We start from the raw sequence: 17,737 nt of genomic DNA, 5'->3' as shown, positions 1-17,737 counted from the left end.
TAATTTCTGATGGTTTCAAGTTACTTTTTCCTGTCTTTTTTTTTTTTTTTAAAGATTTATTTATTTATTTGAAAGTCAGAGTTACACAGAGAGAGGAAAGGCAGAGAGAGAGAGGTCTTCCATCCGATGGTTCACTCCCCAATTGGCCGCAACAGCCGGAGCTGTGCCGATCCGAAGCCAGGAGCCAGGAGCTTCTTCTGGGTCTCCCATGTGGGTGCAGGGGCCCAAGGACTTGGGCCATCTTCTGCTTTCCCAGGCCATAGCAGAGAGCTGGATCAGAAGAGGAGCAGCCAGAACTAGAACCGGCGCCCACATGGGATGCCGGCACTTCAGGCCAGGGCATTAACCCACTGAACCACAGTGCCGGCCCCTCTTTTTCCTGTCTTGTCAAAATTTAGATACCCTCTAGTATTTGTGCCAAGGAAAAGGCTTTTTTTCTGCTTATACTTCTTTGTTGGTTGGGACAGTCAGCCTTTTAATAATATTAGCAAGTTTCTCTTTTTGTCTTCACTGCTAGGAAATTCTAGGCAGAATTTTGTGTTAAATTATAGTCATAATCCTAGGTCCCTGTTTTTATCAGTTTCTGCTTTTGAAAATTTTTTGTTTGTTTGAGAGATAGGTAGATAGATGGAAAGAGAGAGCTCTTACTTGTTGGTTTACTCTCCAAGTTCTTATAATAGCTGAGATAGGGCAGAAGCCAAAGCTGGGATATAGGAACTTAGTCCAGGTCTCCCATCTGCTAGTTCATTCCCCAAATGCCCTCAACAGCTGGAATTAGGCTGGGGATGAAGTGGGAGCTAGGAACTCGATCCAGATCTCCCACCTGACTGGCAAGAATCCAGTTTCTGGAACCAGTGCCTCACAGAGTCCACCAGAGCAGGAAGCTGGAATCCAGAGCCATGGCTGAGAGTTGAACCCAGGAACTCTGATTTGGGACTCAGGTTTCTTAACCATTCAGCCTGTCCGTGTTAATTCTGTTTTTATTATTAGTTTTCCTAGCTTACAGGTTCAGTTTTCCTGACAGCTTAAAATCATTTTGGAAATAGGATGTGTACATAGCACTTCAGTACATTTGAATTGTATGTTAAAATACCACAAAAATACGAGTTCTCATTTAGGTAAAGGTGTTATTTTTTACTTCTCAACTTCCCTGTTTGCTTAAAATATTACTAACGTATTTTCAGACTTGATATGTACAGCAGTCCTCTCTTACCCATAAGCTTGACTTTCTATAATGACAGTCTGAAAATATTAAATGAATAAGCCCAGGAATAAATGATTCATATCTGTTAAGTAACTTCTATTACAATATATTGCTTTAATTATTCTATTTTATTACTAGTTATTGTCACTGTCTTACTGTACCTACCTGCTAAGTTAAACTTTACTGTGGGTATGTTTGCATAGAGAAAAACATAGTATTTGTAAAGGTTCAGGCTTACCCATGGGCTCTTGGAAAATATCCCCCCATGATAAAGGAAGACTACTGTATATGTTTAAAGTTAGATCTCAAAAGCAGAGAATTGGATTAGTCAAAATTCTTGTTTTTGATATTATTGTTTGTCTATGTGTGGCCTTATTTTACTTTGTTTTTTAGTAATATACTGAGCTCCTAAAACTCATTATTTTGGATCATTCCCTAGTAGTTGGAGTTAATGGCTCTTCTTTCTCTAATAGTGGATGCCGCTGAAGACTCAAAGAAGAATGAGCCTATATTTAAGGTTGCCCCATCAAAGTGGGAAGCTGTAGATGAATCTGAATTGGAAGCACAGGGTGAGTAAAAGTATAATAAATGTTAAATCTTAAAAAATTAAGTACTTATAAATTGATAATGGGTATGCTTTTAAAATTAAATACCAGTAGTCATTGAGGGATATGTGTGTGCACACATGCCTATGTATGTTTACCTTTTGTGTTTTGCTGCTTTTTAACAGCATTAAGATCCAATGTATGTCTAGTGTAAGATTTCATTGTGGTTGGTGTTACTGTTAATAATTTTCTTAGATCTTTCAGTTTGGAAGCTTTGAGAGTAATCAGAGAAATCTCTGAAAACCTCTCAGTTAAGGCATTTTAATAGAAATTGTAGCCAGGAAGCTGTTCCTACTTGGAAATCTACTTAGAGGTCAGTTTCAGAGAAACCAAGTTTTGACCTTCCCATAACACTTAGTAGATGCAATTCAGATCTGCCTGTCATATTTATTTGGCCTTGTGCTTATATTCTGTAATTGCTAATATTTGTAGGTTCTAATGAAATAAATCTTATATCTAACATGGAGGTGAGGATGACAGCACTATCACTTTATGAATCTGAATGAAATGATAGTGTAGGTGTGAGGAAAGAGATTTGGCACATAGAAATGGCTATTCAAAGAATAGATTAAAAAAAAACTTTAAACTTCCAATTCTAAAGAGGGGCTTCTACAATTCTGCTGCAAAAATGCTAATATACCTTATGGAATTACATCCTCTTTTTCCTTCCATTCAGCTGTAACAACTTCTAAATGGGAGTTATTTGACCAGCATGAAGAATCAGAAGAAGAAGAAAATCAAAAGTAAGAATCTAAGTTTCGAATATACTGTTTCTTTTGCACACACACTCCCTTTTTCATTAAGAGGTATGGTTGAAATAATAGTGAAGAGGAAAACTTTACTCTTAAAAAACATGTAAATGGATCATTTTGAGTTCTCCATTGTTTTTCCTGTGAATAAGGAGCTTTTGGTTTCTGGTTTTGATGCATCTGGTTTCCCTTTGCTTTTGAGCTTACTTTTTACCCCTAGGCTATACATTCTCACTTAGTTACTAATTGATCAACTGCATTGTTTCAAATCTCTGTCATCAAATATTGTTTAGGGCTCCACAAAAAGGGGTTTTTAAAATGTGAGTGGGAAGATTATGCTCCATTTTTGTTGAATTATACATTGCTAAGAAAAATATTGCCTTATAATCATTCTGTTACTGAAATGTAAGCACTTCAGAAGAACTAAGAGTGAGTGAAAGGGAAAAAAATCCTTTCTTTGAAGTACAAAGAAATAATAATTTTTGCTCTTAGGTAATGACTCCAAAATTTTCTTTTGGTTTTGATGCTGTGTTTAAGCTTGTATTGGTAGTTTAGGAAATACTTGACTTTTTAAAAATCGTTGCTAAGAAAATTGGTTTTATGAAGTTGGAAGAGATGATGTCAGGAACACTGAACAGAGGTTTCTGTGTATTAAAAAATCTTTATATTTTATTGTGGGAAGAAAGAACAAAGGGGAAGTCCCTTTGTGTCCTAGCACAGTGTGAGCATTTGTATGGATTCAGTAAGTGAGTATTTGAATTGTGCAGAAAGTGTGATCAATCAGTAGTTTGTAGAAACAGAGTTTGATATGATGTGGAAAAGTTGTCCGCAGTGATCTTTCCAGAAATATTGGTGTGATCAGAAAAAGTCAGTAATGATTATGACAGAATATTTGCAAAATATGGGTGGTTTGCTGATGGAACTAGCTTTCCAAAACTGTTTAGGGGAACAGAAATTGGGGACAGTTTCATTCATTTTGTTTTATTTTAAAACAGTGGGTTTCTTAACGCTTTTTATGTCCACAACCCTCACCATTTTAGAATCACTGCTTTAAAATGCACGTACTGCGGCCGGCGCTGTGGCGCAGTGGTGCAGCAAGTTAAGGAGCGCCAGCATCCCATGTGGGTGCCGGTTCGAGACCCGGCTGTTTCACTTCCAATCCAACTCTCTGCTTTGGCCCTGGAGCGCAGTGGAGGATGACCCAAGTCCTTGGGCCCCTGCACTCGTGTGGGAGACCTAGAGGAAGCTCCTGGCTCCTGGCTTCAGGTCAGCACAGCTCCAGCTGTTGCAGCCAGTTGGGGAGTGAGGCATGGGATGGAAGACTTCTCTCTCTCTCTGCCTCTCCTTTCTCTGTGTAACTAATAAATAAATCTTTTTAAAAAATGCATGTATTACTCATAAAATAATTATTTGATTTAGGAGTAGGGAAGGATTGAAAAACCATCAAAGACTTGAAATATATTGCTCAGTTGGTTTTGTTTTTAAAGGTATTAAGGTTTTTTTTTTTTTACACAAATTGATATTTGTGTAATGTTTTAAATACATGAGTGCAATTTAGTGTTCATGTGGAATAATAATTCACTGATAGAAGCCTAGCTCACCAGAAATATAGCATGTATTTGATTTTTCCTAGAAACATGAGGTAAATCATGATAATAAAAATAACTATGAAAGTACAAAGCAAGGAAAAAGCTTTAGTGTAACAACTTTACTTGAACTTTTCTTATGCCTCAGTACTACTCTCTAGTGGCTAAATCCAAAACTTTTTTTTTTTAATTAGGGCTACTTTTTGTAACTAGCAATTACTGCCTTTTTTGGTAAAAATATGATTTAAAAAATACTTTGGAAAAAAATTTCCAAAAAGTAGTCTCATTTGTAATGAATCCTATGTAAATTTAGAGACTTGAATTTTCATTTATTTTAAAAGAAGTGCCAGAGGAGGTTGTGATGATATTAAACCAGAACTGGTAAATAAGATCTAAAGTGAAAACCAGTTAAAGCATTGCTTTGGCCTTGAAGAATTCTAACATTTTAAAAATATATTGTATATAATTTAAACTTATTAAAATAGTATTGCTCATTTTTTTTTTTAAGATTTATTTATTTACTTTGAAACTCAGATTACACAAGAGAGAAGGGGACGCAGTGAGAGAGAGAGAAATAAAGGTCGTCCATCCAGTTCTCTCCCCCACTTCCTCTGGGTCTCCGATGCGGGTGCAAAGGCCCAAGGGTTTGGGCCATTTTCTACTGCTTTCTCAGGCCATAGCAGAGAGCTGGATCGGAAGTGGAGCAGCCTGATCTCTAGCCGGCGCCCATATGGGATGCTGGCGCTTCAGGCAGTAGCTTTACCCGCTACCCCACAGTGCCAGCCCCATGTATAGCTCATTTTTAAAAGTCTTAGATAATATGGTTAATGTTGAGTTCCTAGCCATCTAGACACTTCCTATGCATATTCATTTAAGCATAAATAATAAAGTACAGTTCATACTTTTCTATGTCACTTGTCTTTCACTCAAGTGAAAGTGATATTCCATGTCAGTCCATTGATTAGCCTGTTACATATTCATCTGTAGTTTAAAGCAAGTCTTCAGGTAAATGTATAAGGATGTTTGCTGTTTGTAAAAATTTTTAAGCTCTTCAAAAGAGCATCAGAGAGGGCAGAAGAGAGAGAGAAAAGAGAAAATTTTTTTCAGATGATATACACACATATGGCTTACTATATGTATATGCTGAGAGCAGTTATAGGTGCTCTTCTTATTCTTTTATTTATTTATTTTTTATTTTATTTTTTTTGAAAGGCAGAGTTAAAGAGGGGGAGAGACATAGAGGTTTTCCATCTGCTAATTTACTCCCCAAATGACCACAACAGCCAGGGCTAGGCCAGGCTGAAGCCAGGAGCCAGGAATTTCTTCTGGGTCTCCTACGTGAGTGCAGGGGCCCAAGCACTTGTGTCATCCTCTGATGCCCTCTCAGGCACATTAGCAGGGAGATGGATTGGAAGTGGAGCAGACTTGACATGAACTGGCACCCATACAGGATGCCAATGTCATAGGTGGTGGCCCTACCCACTACACCACAGCACTGGCTCCAGAAAAACTTTTCTACCCACTAATTCACTCCTCAGAAATCTACAACAGCCAGGTTTAGGCCAGACTGAAGCCAGGAATTCCATCCTGGTCTCCCACATGGGTGGCAAGGGCCCAAATACTTGAGCCATCATCTGCTACTTCCCAGGTGTATTAACAGGTATCTGAAGCAGAACTGCTGGGACTGGAACTGATGTTTCAATATGGGATGCTGGTATCACAAGCAGTGGCTTGTGATAATACTAATATTGGCAGAATTTATTAAAATATGAATATGTTGAAGCTTGAACTTTTTATGTGGAAAAAGCAAGTTTTACCAAATAGAAAAATATTTGATCAAATATTTTATAAAAACTTTTGTCTTCTTATGTTTTGCTAATATTATATAGACTCGAAGTGAAAAATAAGATATCTAAACTATAAAATGTAACACAGCAGAGGTTTTTTGGGGGGATTTTTTTTTTTTTTTTTGCTTCTTTGACACACGATGTGTTTTGCTTATTTCCAAAGTCAAGAAGAAGAAAGTGAAGATGAAGAAGATACTCAAAGTTCTAAATCTGAAGAACATCACCTATACTCTAATCCAATCAAAGAAGAAATGACTGAGTCCAAGTTCTCCAAGTACTCTGAAATGAGTGAGGAAAAGCGAGCTAAACTTCGTGAAATTGAGGTTAGTTTCATGATGAAATTCAAACTGTACCTCACTGGCCTTTCATTTGTTCCACCAAACTAAGCTGCATCTGCATTGTGGCAGTGTACTGTGATGCATACCATTTGCCTTCTCTGCTGAGAAACTTTTTTTTTTTTTTTGGACAGCTAGAGTTATAGACAGTGAGAGAAAGGTCTTCCTTCCGTTGGTTCACTCCCCAAATGGCCGTTACAGCTGGCGCTGTGTCGATCCAAAGCCAGGAGCCAGGTGCTTCTTCCTGGTCTCCCATGAGGGTGCAGGGGCACAAGCACTTGGGCCATCCTCCACTGCCTTCCCAGGCCACAGCAGAGAGCTGGAGTAGAAGAGGAGCAACCGGGACTAGATCTCGGCGCCCACATGGGATGCCGGGGCCGCAGGCGGAGGATTAACCAAGTGAGCCATGGTGCCGGCCCCAGAAACTTTCATACTATAAGGCTTTTTTTCAGGCTCCTTGGTCCAACATCCCTTCTTATGTGGTAGCTTTTCTTATTATTCTGGACTTGCTTGCTTCTTCCTCTTGGTCTTTGTTGATTTTACAAGTATAGTGGGTTATGTGTGTCTATTTTATGTGGTGACTTGCTTATTTGTTTGCTTAATATTTATCATCCACACTAGGTTGCAGTTTCCATAAATGGAAAGGACCATGTCTGTTTTCTGTTCATTGCATCTCTAGTATGTGGCACAGAGAACCTCTGAAGAAATGGGTTTTAATGAATCCATTATATGTGGCTGCATAAGAAGTCCATTACTTTTTGAGTGTACTTAGCATGTTAGTTAGGAAAAAGTAAAATATTTTGACATCTTTAGGATTATACTTACTTTTGTTTATTCTTAACAACAGGCTCATTTTAAATACCTGCACCTTTAATGATAGGAGAGAGTAGACATTGAATGGGTCTTAACATTTGGAGCGGGGGAGACGTTATGGGAGAGCCCAGACTATCTCAGACAGACTTTATCCACCTACCCTCTCTTTGCTCTCCTTTTAAAATGTCTTTTGTTTTTGTCAAAAACTCTAGACCTGTCAGACAGAGAAAGGTTTTATCATCCCAGTAAATGCTAGCAGTAGTAGAACAGTCAGTGTAGAACCTCAAAAGAACTCAGAAGAGTGAATTTTAATACTCTGTCCTTTCACTTAACCTATTATACTTACCACATTAGTTATCTCCTTTCTACTTTTTCACATAATCCCTGTTTTGTTTTTTTTTTTTTCCAGTTTTGGTCTCCTTTACAATAATCGCTTTTCTTTTTACTTTTTTTTAAAGATTATTTATTTGAAAGTTACACAGAGAGAGAAGGGAGGCAGAGAGAGAGAGAGAGGTCCTCCATCCGTTGGTTCACTCCCCAATTGGCTGCAATGGCTGGAGCTGGGCTGATCTGAAGCCAGGAGCCAGGAGCTTCTTCCGGATCTCCCACACAAGTGCAGGGGCCCAAGGACTTGGGCCATCTTCTACTGCTTTCCCAGGCCATAGCAGAAAGCGGGATCGGAAGTGGAGTAACTGGAACTTGAACTGGCGCCCATATGGGATGCCTGCACTGCAGGTGCCGGTTTTACCCGCTACACCACAGCGCCGGCCCCATAATCCCTGTTATGCTGGTAAAAGTTCTTATCCATGTCTTTCTCAGAGACCACTAAACCAGAGAGTTAACAGGGTGAACATTTTGTTTTAACCCTATATAGAATGAATGTGGTGACAGTTAAAAATGACAGTTATAACTTACATGAAATTTTTAGAGTTAATTAGCTGATTGATTTTTCTAGGGTGTATGAGGCTTCCTCAAAAAGTTTTGAGAAGAATGGAATGAAAGATAAGTTTATTTTGGCACAAAAAAATTTGAAATACTTGCATAGCTTTTTCCTGATATTCCCATGAACTTTAAAAGTTTTAAAATGTATTTTATTTGAAAGGCAGAGAGATGGAGATATCTCTCCCATCTATGACAACTACACCTAGGCAGGCTGAAACCAGCGGCCGGGACTCCCATCTGAGTCTCTGCTGTGGGTGGCTGGGACCCAAGTACTTGAGCCATTACCTGTTGCCTCCCAGGGTGTGCATTAACTGGAAGCTGGAATTGGGAGCAGAGTGAGGACTCAAATCTAAGCACTCTGATACTGATTGTAGATGTCTTAATTGCTATGCCAAATATCACCGCTTTCTGTGAACTTTTGGAAGGCTCCTCAGATAAATGTATTTGGAGAATATGTTGCACTGAAATAAACTTTTAAAATTTTATTTATTTGAAAGGCTAAAGAAAGAGGGAGCTCCCGTCTGCTGGTTCATTCCCCACATACCTACAATGGCTGGGACTGGGCCATACTGAAGCAGGAATCTGTGAACTCAGTTCAGGTCTCCCATGTGGGTGATAGGAATCCAATTACTTGAGCCAACTGTCTCCCAGGGTCTGCATTTGCAGGAAGCTGGAGTCAGAAGCCAGAGCCAGATATTAAACTGAGGAACTCTGATGTGAGATGTGAATGTCTTAGCTCCTAGGCCAAATGCCTACCCTAGCTTATTTATTTATTTTTTTTAGTTATTTGATATGCATTTTATTTTTTAAAAATTTTATTTAAGTTATATAATTTTCATGTGTTTCATATATATAGATTTAGGAACATAATGATACTTCCCACCATACCTTCCCTCCCTCCCACACTTCGACCCTTCTTCCTCCTCCCTCTCTCATTTCCACTCTTAATTTTTACAAAGAACTATTTTTGGTTTATTTAATAATCATAACCCAACACTAAGTAAAAGAGTTCAACAACGAGTGTGAAGAAGAAAATACTATTCCTCAACAGAAGAGACAAGAGCTGTAAATAATCATTGAATCTCAAAATGTCCTTTTCACTTCAATACATTACATTTTAGGTACTGTATTAGTTACCTTGGATCAGGGAAAATACATGATGTTTATCTTTTTGGGACTGGCTTAATTTATTGAATATAATGGTTTCTAGTTGTGTGCATCTTGTTACAAAAGACAGGATTTTGGCCGGCGCCATGGCTCACTAGGCTAATCCTCCACCTTGCGGCGCCGGCACACCGGGTTCTAGTCCCCGTCAGGGCGCCGGATTCTGTCCCGGTTGCCCCTCTTCCACGCCAGCTCTCTGCTGTGGCCAGGGAGTGCAGTGGAGGATGGCCCAAGTGCTTGGGCCCTGCACCCCATGGGAGACCAGGAGAAGCACCTAGTTCCTGCCTTCGGATCAGCACGTTGCGCTGGCCGCAGCACACTGGCCGCGGTGGCCATTGGAGGGTGAACCAACGGCAAAGGAAGACCTTTCTCTCTGTCTCTCTCTCTCTCACTGTCCACTCTGCCTGTCAAAAAAAAAAAAAAAGTATTTTATTTTATTTTATTTTACAGCTGAGTAATACTCCATAGTGTACCATATATATACACCATATTTTCTTTTATCCAGTCAGCAGTTGATAGACATCTGGGTTGATTCCATATCTTAGGTATTGTGAATTGTGCTGCAGTAAACATGGGGGTACAGATACCTCTTTCAGATGCTGGGTTTTTTTTGTTTTGTTTTGTTTTTGTTTTTGTTTTTTTTCGGCTTGGGTAAACTCCCAGGCGTGGGATGGCTGCATCATATGGTAGGTCTATATTCAGCTTTCTGAAGTTTCTCCATACTGTCTTCCACATTAGCTGTACCAGTTTACATCCCCACCAAAAGTGGATTATGGTGCTTTTTCCCCCAAATCATTGCCAGCATTTGTTTGTTGATTTCTATATGAGAGCCATTCTAACTGGAGTGAGGTGAAACCTCATTGTGGTTTTTAATTTGTATTTCTCTGATGGCTCATGATCTTGAACATTTTTTTTTTTAAGATTATTTATTTATTTGAAAGAGTTACACAGAGGGAGGAGAGGCAGAGAGAGAGATCTTCTATCTGCTGGTTCACCCCCCAATTGGCTGCAACGGCCAGAGCTGCGCTGATCTGAAGCCAGTAGCCAGGAGCCTCCTCTGGGTCTTACCATGTGGGTGCAGGGGCCCAAGGACTTGGGCCATACTTCACTGACTTCCCAGGCCATAGCAGAGAGCTAGATTGGAAGTGGAGCAACCAGGTCTCGAAACGGCACCCACATGGGATGCTGGCACCGCAGGGGGCGGCTTTACCCTCCATGCCACAGTGCCGGCCACTATCCTGAGCATTTTTTCAAGTGTCTGTGGGCCATTAGAATTTTTTCTCTTGTGAAATGGCTGTTCAAGTCCTTTGCCCATTTCTTAACTGGATTGTTTGTTTTGTTGTTGTTGAGTTTTTTGATCTCTCTATATTCTGGTTATTAATCCTTTATCAGTTGCATGGTTTACAAGTAATTTCTCCCATTCTGTCTGTTGCCTCTTTACTTTGCAGTGCAGAGAGCTCCTCAGCTTGATATAATCTGATTTGTCAGTTTTGGCTTTGATAGCCTGTGCTTCTGGGGTCTTTTCCAAGATGTCTTGACCTGTCCCAATGTCCTGCAGGGTTTCTCCAATGTTCTCTAGTAATTTGATGGTATTGAGTCATAGATGTAGGTCCTTGATCCATTTTGAGCGGATTTTTGTATAAAGTGTAAGGTAGGGGTCTAGTTTCATACTTCTTCATGCAGAGATTCCAGTTTTCCCAGCACCATTTGTTGAAGAGACTGTCCTTGCTCTAGGGATTGATTTTAGCTCCTTTGTTGAAGATAAGTTGGTTGTAGATGCAAGGATTGGTTTCTGGAGTTTTGGTTCTGTTCTATTGGTCTACCCATCTGTTTTTATGCCAATACCAGGCTGTTCTGATTATAACTGCCCTGTGGTATGTTGTGAAATCTGGTGTTGTGATGTCTCTGTTGTATAAGATTGCTTTAGCTATGCGGGTTTTCCTGTGTTTCCACGGGATTTTCAGCATCATTTTTTCTAGACCTGCGAAGAATGTTGTTGGTATTTTGATTGAGATTGCATTGAATCTATAAATTGTTTTTGATAATATGGACATTTTGATGATGTTGATTCTTCCATGAACATGGAAGATTTTTCCATTTTTTTTAATGTCTTCTATTTCTTTAGTGTTTTATAATTTTCATTTCTTTGACATCCTTGGTTAAATTTATTCTAAGGTATTTAATTGTTTTTGGAGCTGTTGTGAATGGGATTGATCTTAAACGTTGTTTCTCAGCGATGACATTATTTGTGTATGCAAACACTTGATTTTTCTCTGTTGATTTTATATCCTGCCACTTTACCAAAATCTTTTATGAGTTTCAATAGTCTCTCAGTGGAGTCTTTTGGATCCCCTTTATGGAATCAAGTCATCTACAAATAGGGATAGTTTGACTTCCTCCTTTCCAATTTGTATCCTTTTCAATTCTTTTTCTTTCCTAAAAGCTCTGACTATAACTTCCAGGATTATATAAAATAGCAGAGGTGAGAGTGGTCAACCTTGCTTGGTTCCCGATTTTAGGGGGAATGCTTCTCACTTTTTCCCATTCAATGGGATGTTGGCCATGGGTTTGTCATAAATTGCTTTGATTGTGTTGAGGAATGTTATTTCTTTTTTTTTTTTTTTTTTAGGAAGATCTTTTTTTTTTTATTATTTTTTTTTTTTTAATTTTTTTTTTTTTTTAATTTTTGACAGGCAGAGTGGACAGTGAGAGAGAGAGACAGAGAGAAAGGTCTTCCTTTTTGCCGTTGGTTCACCCTCTAATGGCCGCCGCGGTAGCGCGCTGCGGCCGGCGCACCGCACTGTTCCGATGGCAGGAGCCAGGTGCTTATCCTGGTCTCCCATGGGGTGCAGAGCCCAAACACTTGGGCCATCCTCCACTGCACTCCCTGGCCACAGCAGAGAGCTGGCCTGGAAGAGGGGCAACCGGGACAGGATCGGTGCCCCGACCGGGACTAGAACCCGGTGTGCCGGCGCCGCAAGGCGGAGGATTAGCCTGTTGAGCCACGGCGCCGGCGAGGAATGTTATTTCTATACCCAGTTTGCTTAAGGTTTTCATCATGAAAGGATGTTGTATTTTATCAGATGCTTTCTGTGCATCTGTTGAGGGAATCATATGGTTTTTGTTCTTCAGTTTGTTAATGTGATGTATCACATTGATTTGCGGATGTTGAACCTTCCCTGCAAAGCAAGGATAAATCCCACTTCGTTTGAGTGAATGATCTTTCTAATGTATTGCTAAATTTGATTGGCTAGTATTTTGTTAAGGATTTTTGCATTACGGTCATCAGGGATGTTGGTCTATAGTTCTCTTTCTCTGTTGTTTCTTTTTCTGGCTTAGGGGTTAAGGTGATACAGGCTTCATAGAAGGAGTTTGGTATGATCCACTCCCTTTGAATGATTTTGAATAGCTTGAGAAGAATTGGAATTAGTTCTTCTTTAAATATCTGGTAGAATTCAGCAGTGAAGCTGTCTGGTCCTGGGCTTTTCTTTGTTGGGATGGGGGTTGGGGAGGTGTTATTCCTGATTCCATTTCTGTCTTAGTTTTTGGTCTGCTTAGATCCAGCTTACTTTTAGTTCCATTTTTCCATGAGTTTTTTTTTTTTTTTTAAATTATTTATTTATTTTCTTGAGGGTGAGAGCTCTTGAGAGAGGATGGGGAGACAGCGATCTTCCACCCACTAGTTAGCTCTCCAAATGGCTGCAACAGCCCGGTCTGGGCCAGGCCAAAGCCAGGAACCAGGAACTCTATCCCATGCAGATAGAAGGGGCCTAAGTACTTGAACCATCTTCTGCTGCTGTCCCAGGTACGTTAACAGGTAGCTGTATTGGAAGCAGAGCAGCTGGAACTCCAACCAGTACCCCATTAAGGATGCTAGCATTTCAGGTGGTGGCTTAACCTGCTGTGCCACAAGGCTGGCCCCTCCATGAATTTCATGAAGTCCTTTTATTTTCATACACGTGTTAATTTTTAATTTAAAGCCTTATTTATTTATTTGAAAGAGGAGAATCAGATTTTCCAACCAGTGGTTTGCTCCCTAGATTGCTACAATGGCTGGGGTTGGGCCAGGCCAAAACCAAAAATTCCCTTCTGGGTCTCCCATATGGGTGGCAGGGGCCCAAGTACGTGGACCATCTCCCACTGCTTTCCCAGGCATATTAACAGGGAGATGGATAGGAAACTGAGCAGGTGGGCCTCGGACCAGCACTCTAGTATGGGATGCTAGCATCATAAGCAGTACTTTAATCTGCTGTACCCCGTTTTTATTAAAACTTTTAGGGAATAAGATGTCATTTATCAGTAAGCACATTGACTATAGACACTTTCCAACTGTGTTGTTCCTTCTTAGCTGTTATCTCAGTTATCCTTCCACCTTCCTGAGAATTCTGCTTTACCAGCCTGATTAAACTATTGCAAAACAAAGACTGAGTTCAATAAAAATGTGTTTTTTTTTTTTTTTTAAGATTTATTTTATTTATTTGAAAGACAGGGTTACAGAGAGAGGTAGAGACAGAGAGGTCTTCCATCCGTTGGTTCATTCCTCAGATGGCCGCAATGGCCGGAGCTGCACCGATCCGGAGCCAGGAGCTTCTTCTGGGTCTTTCCATGTGGGTACTGGGGCCCAAGGACTTGGGCCATCTTCTACTGCTTTCCCAGGCCATAGCAGAGAGCTGTATCGGAAGAGGAGCAGCCGGGACTAGAACTGGCACCCATATGGGATGCCAGCACTTCAGGCCAGGGCTTTAACCCACTGCGCCACAGTGCCAGCCCCAAAATATATTTTCTTGATAATTAAGTTATCTTATGAATGCCATAAGAGACTTTAATTATTTTAAAATCTTATTTTCAACTTATATAGAAGAAAATGAGATAATTTACCTTTTGGTTAACTTGCATGAATTTTATGAACATTATTTCTACATTAGATTTAAACATGAAGAGTCTTCAAACAGTTCATGGGCAAAGTATTTAATTTAAAAGCTATGCATGGATTTCAAAATATTTTGCACCAAAATATACTTATCTTCTAATTCCATTTCCATAAACTTTTCGAAGACCCTCATATATGTGATATATATATATATGTGTGTGTATGCACACCCCTCCCTCAGACATTTCTGTATTGTATGTGCCCTTTCATAATCTGGCCTCTTCTTTGTCAGATAATCAAAGATTGTTTCTCTTATTCTCATAGTGCCTGCCTCTCAGGGACTTGGGCTATAAATCAGATCCTTATATTAAAATGTGGATCTTGCCTTCATCTTAGAATTACCTGTTTAACCCTTATTTACTCTGAGAGACTTAATCATATGGGGTAATTGCCGTAGTTGGTGGCAAATTTGGATTAGAACTCAGAACTCATGAGCTTTACTTCAAGGCTTTTCCTATCTTTGTTCTCTGCCCCTTAACTTGAAATCCAGTGAGTACTATCCCTTTTTCTGTCAAATCATCAGAAATAAAGGAGGAATAAAGTTCTAAATTATTTTGCAACCAATTTTATTATAAGCTGTAGTATATGTGCTGTGTTTTATTTTTAAAAGCTGTTCAGGCCGGCACCGTGGCTTAACAGGCTAATCCTCCGCCTTGCGGCACCAGCACACCAGGTTCTAGTCCCGGTTGGGGTGCCGGATTCTATCCCGGTTGCCTCTCTGCTATGGCCCGGGAAGGCAGTGGAGGATGGCCCAAGTCCTTGGGCCCTGCACCCCATGGGAGACCAGGAGAAGCACCTGGCTCCTGGCTTCGGATCAGCGAGATGCGCCCGCCACAGCGGCCATTGGAGGGTGAACCAATGGCAAAAAGGAAGACCTTTCTCTGTCTCTCTCTCTCACTATCCACTCTGCCTGTCAAAAAATAATAATAATAATAATAAAAAATTTTAAAAAAATAAATAAAAAATAAAATCTGCCCCAAAAGATGCCTATAGCTGAACATTTTTTAGCAGTTAATAAAAACCAAAGGATTTGTGTTTTAAAGTAGTGACACACTCTAAAGGCAGGTAAAGGCAGGTGGCATCTCTAACAAGAAATTTACAGTTCTGCCTGCAATGTTGCTGACCCTACTTGACCATATCCTCAGCTGCATGGTCACTTTGGAAGTTGGGCTGAGTGAAGGGCTTTTCAGCTTAGAGCCAGTAAGATCTGTGGCTCTGACCTGGGCATCCTTCGACTCCGGGGCAGGTCCATTTCCAGTGATCCAACTCTTGGCAGAGCTGCCAGGGCTCTTCACAAGCTGACTTCTGCTGAAGCCCAGGCTTACCACTTTGAAAGCCACTGCAGTGGACTGGCCTGTTGGGTCTCCTTGAGGGCAGATCACTGTACAGATCAGCCATTAATAGGCCTGCCACCCATTGCTTCTGATGCCTAGCTTTCTTTTCCTCCTGGTTTGTGTTAAAGCAGACCAGAGGATGCAAGTCAAGGGAGTGCCCAAGTCCCATCTCTAATCTTTGGTGGCCTGAACTACAAGTCTATATTCACAGGCATGTTCTGTAGTAGTTTTTCTAAGGTAGACAATGCCCATGAGGAAAATTATATTCTCACTTTAAAACTTTCTTTCCCTTTGGTCTGAAAGGGAGGTTTTTTCTACTTACTGTATACTTGGCTGATGGTGAAGTGAATCTAGCTATGAGATTATAATTTAAGCTCTTATTTTGGCTATGCTATTACAGAAAAATGTTAGCCATCTCTTTTATAAGGTCTAAAGATTAAATTGTGCGTCCTACAGATTCCTTCATAATAGAATTAGTTTCCTACTTTGAAGAGAATAGAGAAATGAAAGAACTTTACCTGGCCAGCTCTCCTCCCAGGCCAGCCAAGTAATGAAAGTCAACAGAGTGCCTTCCCCTAGGAGGTTCACACCTCCCTTAGGGTATACCCCATGTGAAGAGATAGATAGGTCTGGGCCTCTTAACTTACAAGGCCTAAAGCCCACCAGATTATTATCAAGCCCCTTCTATCAGGTTCTATTTGCCTCTCAATCAGAAAAATTACTTGTAGCTTAGCACCTTTCTTAGCTCCTCTAATAATGACTCTGTCCTTTGTTCTAGTCCCTGTCTAGCGCACTTGGGCCTCATTCCTTTGTAATCATAACCTCTACTCTACCACCAATGGCTCTACTCCCAACCTGTGTGTACTGATGGTCCTCTTCCCCACTTAATGCTGTATAATTGTTCAAACCTGGTAAATGCCACTCTTAGGATCATTGGTTACTATCCTCACTCTGTCTTTTATGACCTTGTCTAAATATGATCAGAGTCGGCAAACTTGGAAGGCTTCCATAGCCTTGGCAACTCATGACGACAGCCTAGGGTGGTTACTGGCTCCATAAACTAGAGTGTCAATTTGTTGGGTCAACACAGGAGTCACTGTGCACTTGCTCCTCATGTGGGATCTCTGTCCTTAATGTGCTGTACATTTTGATTTAATGCTATAACTAGTACTCCAACAGTATGTTTCACTTTGTGTTTCTATGTGGGTGCAAACTGTTGAAATCTTTATACTAAATCGATCTTCTGTATATAAAGAGAATTGAAAATGAATCTTGATGTGAATGGAAGGGGAGAGGGAGCGGGAGAGGGGAGGGTTGCGGGTGGGAGGGAAGTTATGGGAGGGGGAAACCATTGTAATCCATAAGCTGTACACTGGAAATTTATATTCATTAAATAAAAGTTTTTTAAAAAAAAAGAAAAAAAAAGTAGTGACACACTCTGATAAAACACTTAGAGTAAAACCTGTTGCCATATGATAATGTAGTATTCATAGGACATAAGTTCTTCATCTTTTAGATGCCACTTAGAGTAATGCTTAGTCTGGAATTACCTTTTCTTGTTCTACTCTTATTCCCATTTCTATGAGCAAGGGTTGGAATAGTAAAATAAGGGTAGGGAGCCAACTGGTGGGGGGGGGTCTACTCTGTCATTAGAGAACAGAGATCTCATCTCTGTTCCTCATCTGAGGAAAGTGAGTAGTTGAGTGGGAAGGTGGTACCTGACAACAGGCAGCAGAGGATGGATGACTCACCAGCCATTGCATGGGCCGCTTTGTTTTGTCTTGAGAGCTTTGGTCATCTGTTTCCTAGGTGTCTTAGACTTGTGCTTGAGACTTACACCATATCAGCAGGAACTCTTAAGTAAGGAATTTATAAACATTGATGTGGAAAGCTGGCCCCTTCATTGTTTTTTTGTGATACAAGTAGAGAGAAACCTTCAGTCAATTCAGCTCTGTGTTTGGTCCTTCAGGAAGTGTGCGTAATCAAAATGCTGCCCTTTTTAAAAATATTTTTCAAAGCTATTTGTGTTTTGCTGTCATAACTTTGCTAACAGTTGTTTACCAGCCTTGCCTTTATTATTTGAGGAACCAAATACTAAATTCATTATCACTGTGTTGAGAGAAGAAGTACTTACGGGCATGAAACATACATAACTATCGTTTGTGAGTCCTCACCATTGTGCAGAGAATACAGTGGGCTTACATTGGTCACTTGGATTTTGTGTTGTT

General features: G+C 40.2%; 1 protein-coding gene across 7 annotated transcripts in view; it reads left to right on the top strand.

Moving 5' to 3' along the window:
- U2SURP (U2 snRNP associated SURP domain containing) overlaps positions 1-17,737 on the top strand; it is a 66,234-nt gene that overhangs the window by 37,855 nt on the left and 10,642 nt on the right. For all 7 annotated transcript variants that reach the window (XM_062213620.1, XM_062213610.1, XM_062213602.1 and 4 more), the window contains 3 exons: positions 1,678-1,773; positions 2,486-2,552; positions 6,155-6,314. In XM_062213620.1, the coding sequence (XP_062069604.1) occupies positions 1,678-1,773; positions 2,486-2,552; positions 6,155-6,314 (323 nt within the window). The remainder of the gene's footprint in view (positions 1-1,677; positions 1,774-2,485; positions 2,553-6,154; positions 6,315-17,737) is intronic.

This window comes from Lepus europaeus, chromosome 2 (genome assembly GCF_033115175.1).
Source record: "Lepus europaeus isolate LE1 chromosome 2, mLepTim1.pri, whole genome shotgun sequence".
In the NCBI taxonomy this organism is placed as follows: Eukaryota; Metazoa; Chordata; class Mammalia; order Lagomorpha; family Leporidae; genus Lepus; species Lepus europaeus.
The sequence above is the reverse complement of the archived record's forward strand: the minus strand, read 5'-3'. Positions and strand labels throughout refer to the sequence as shown.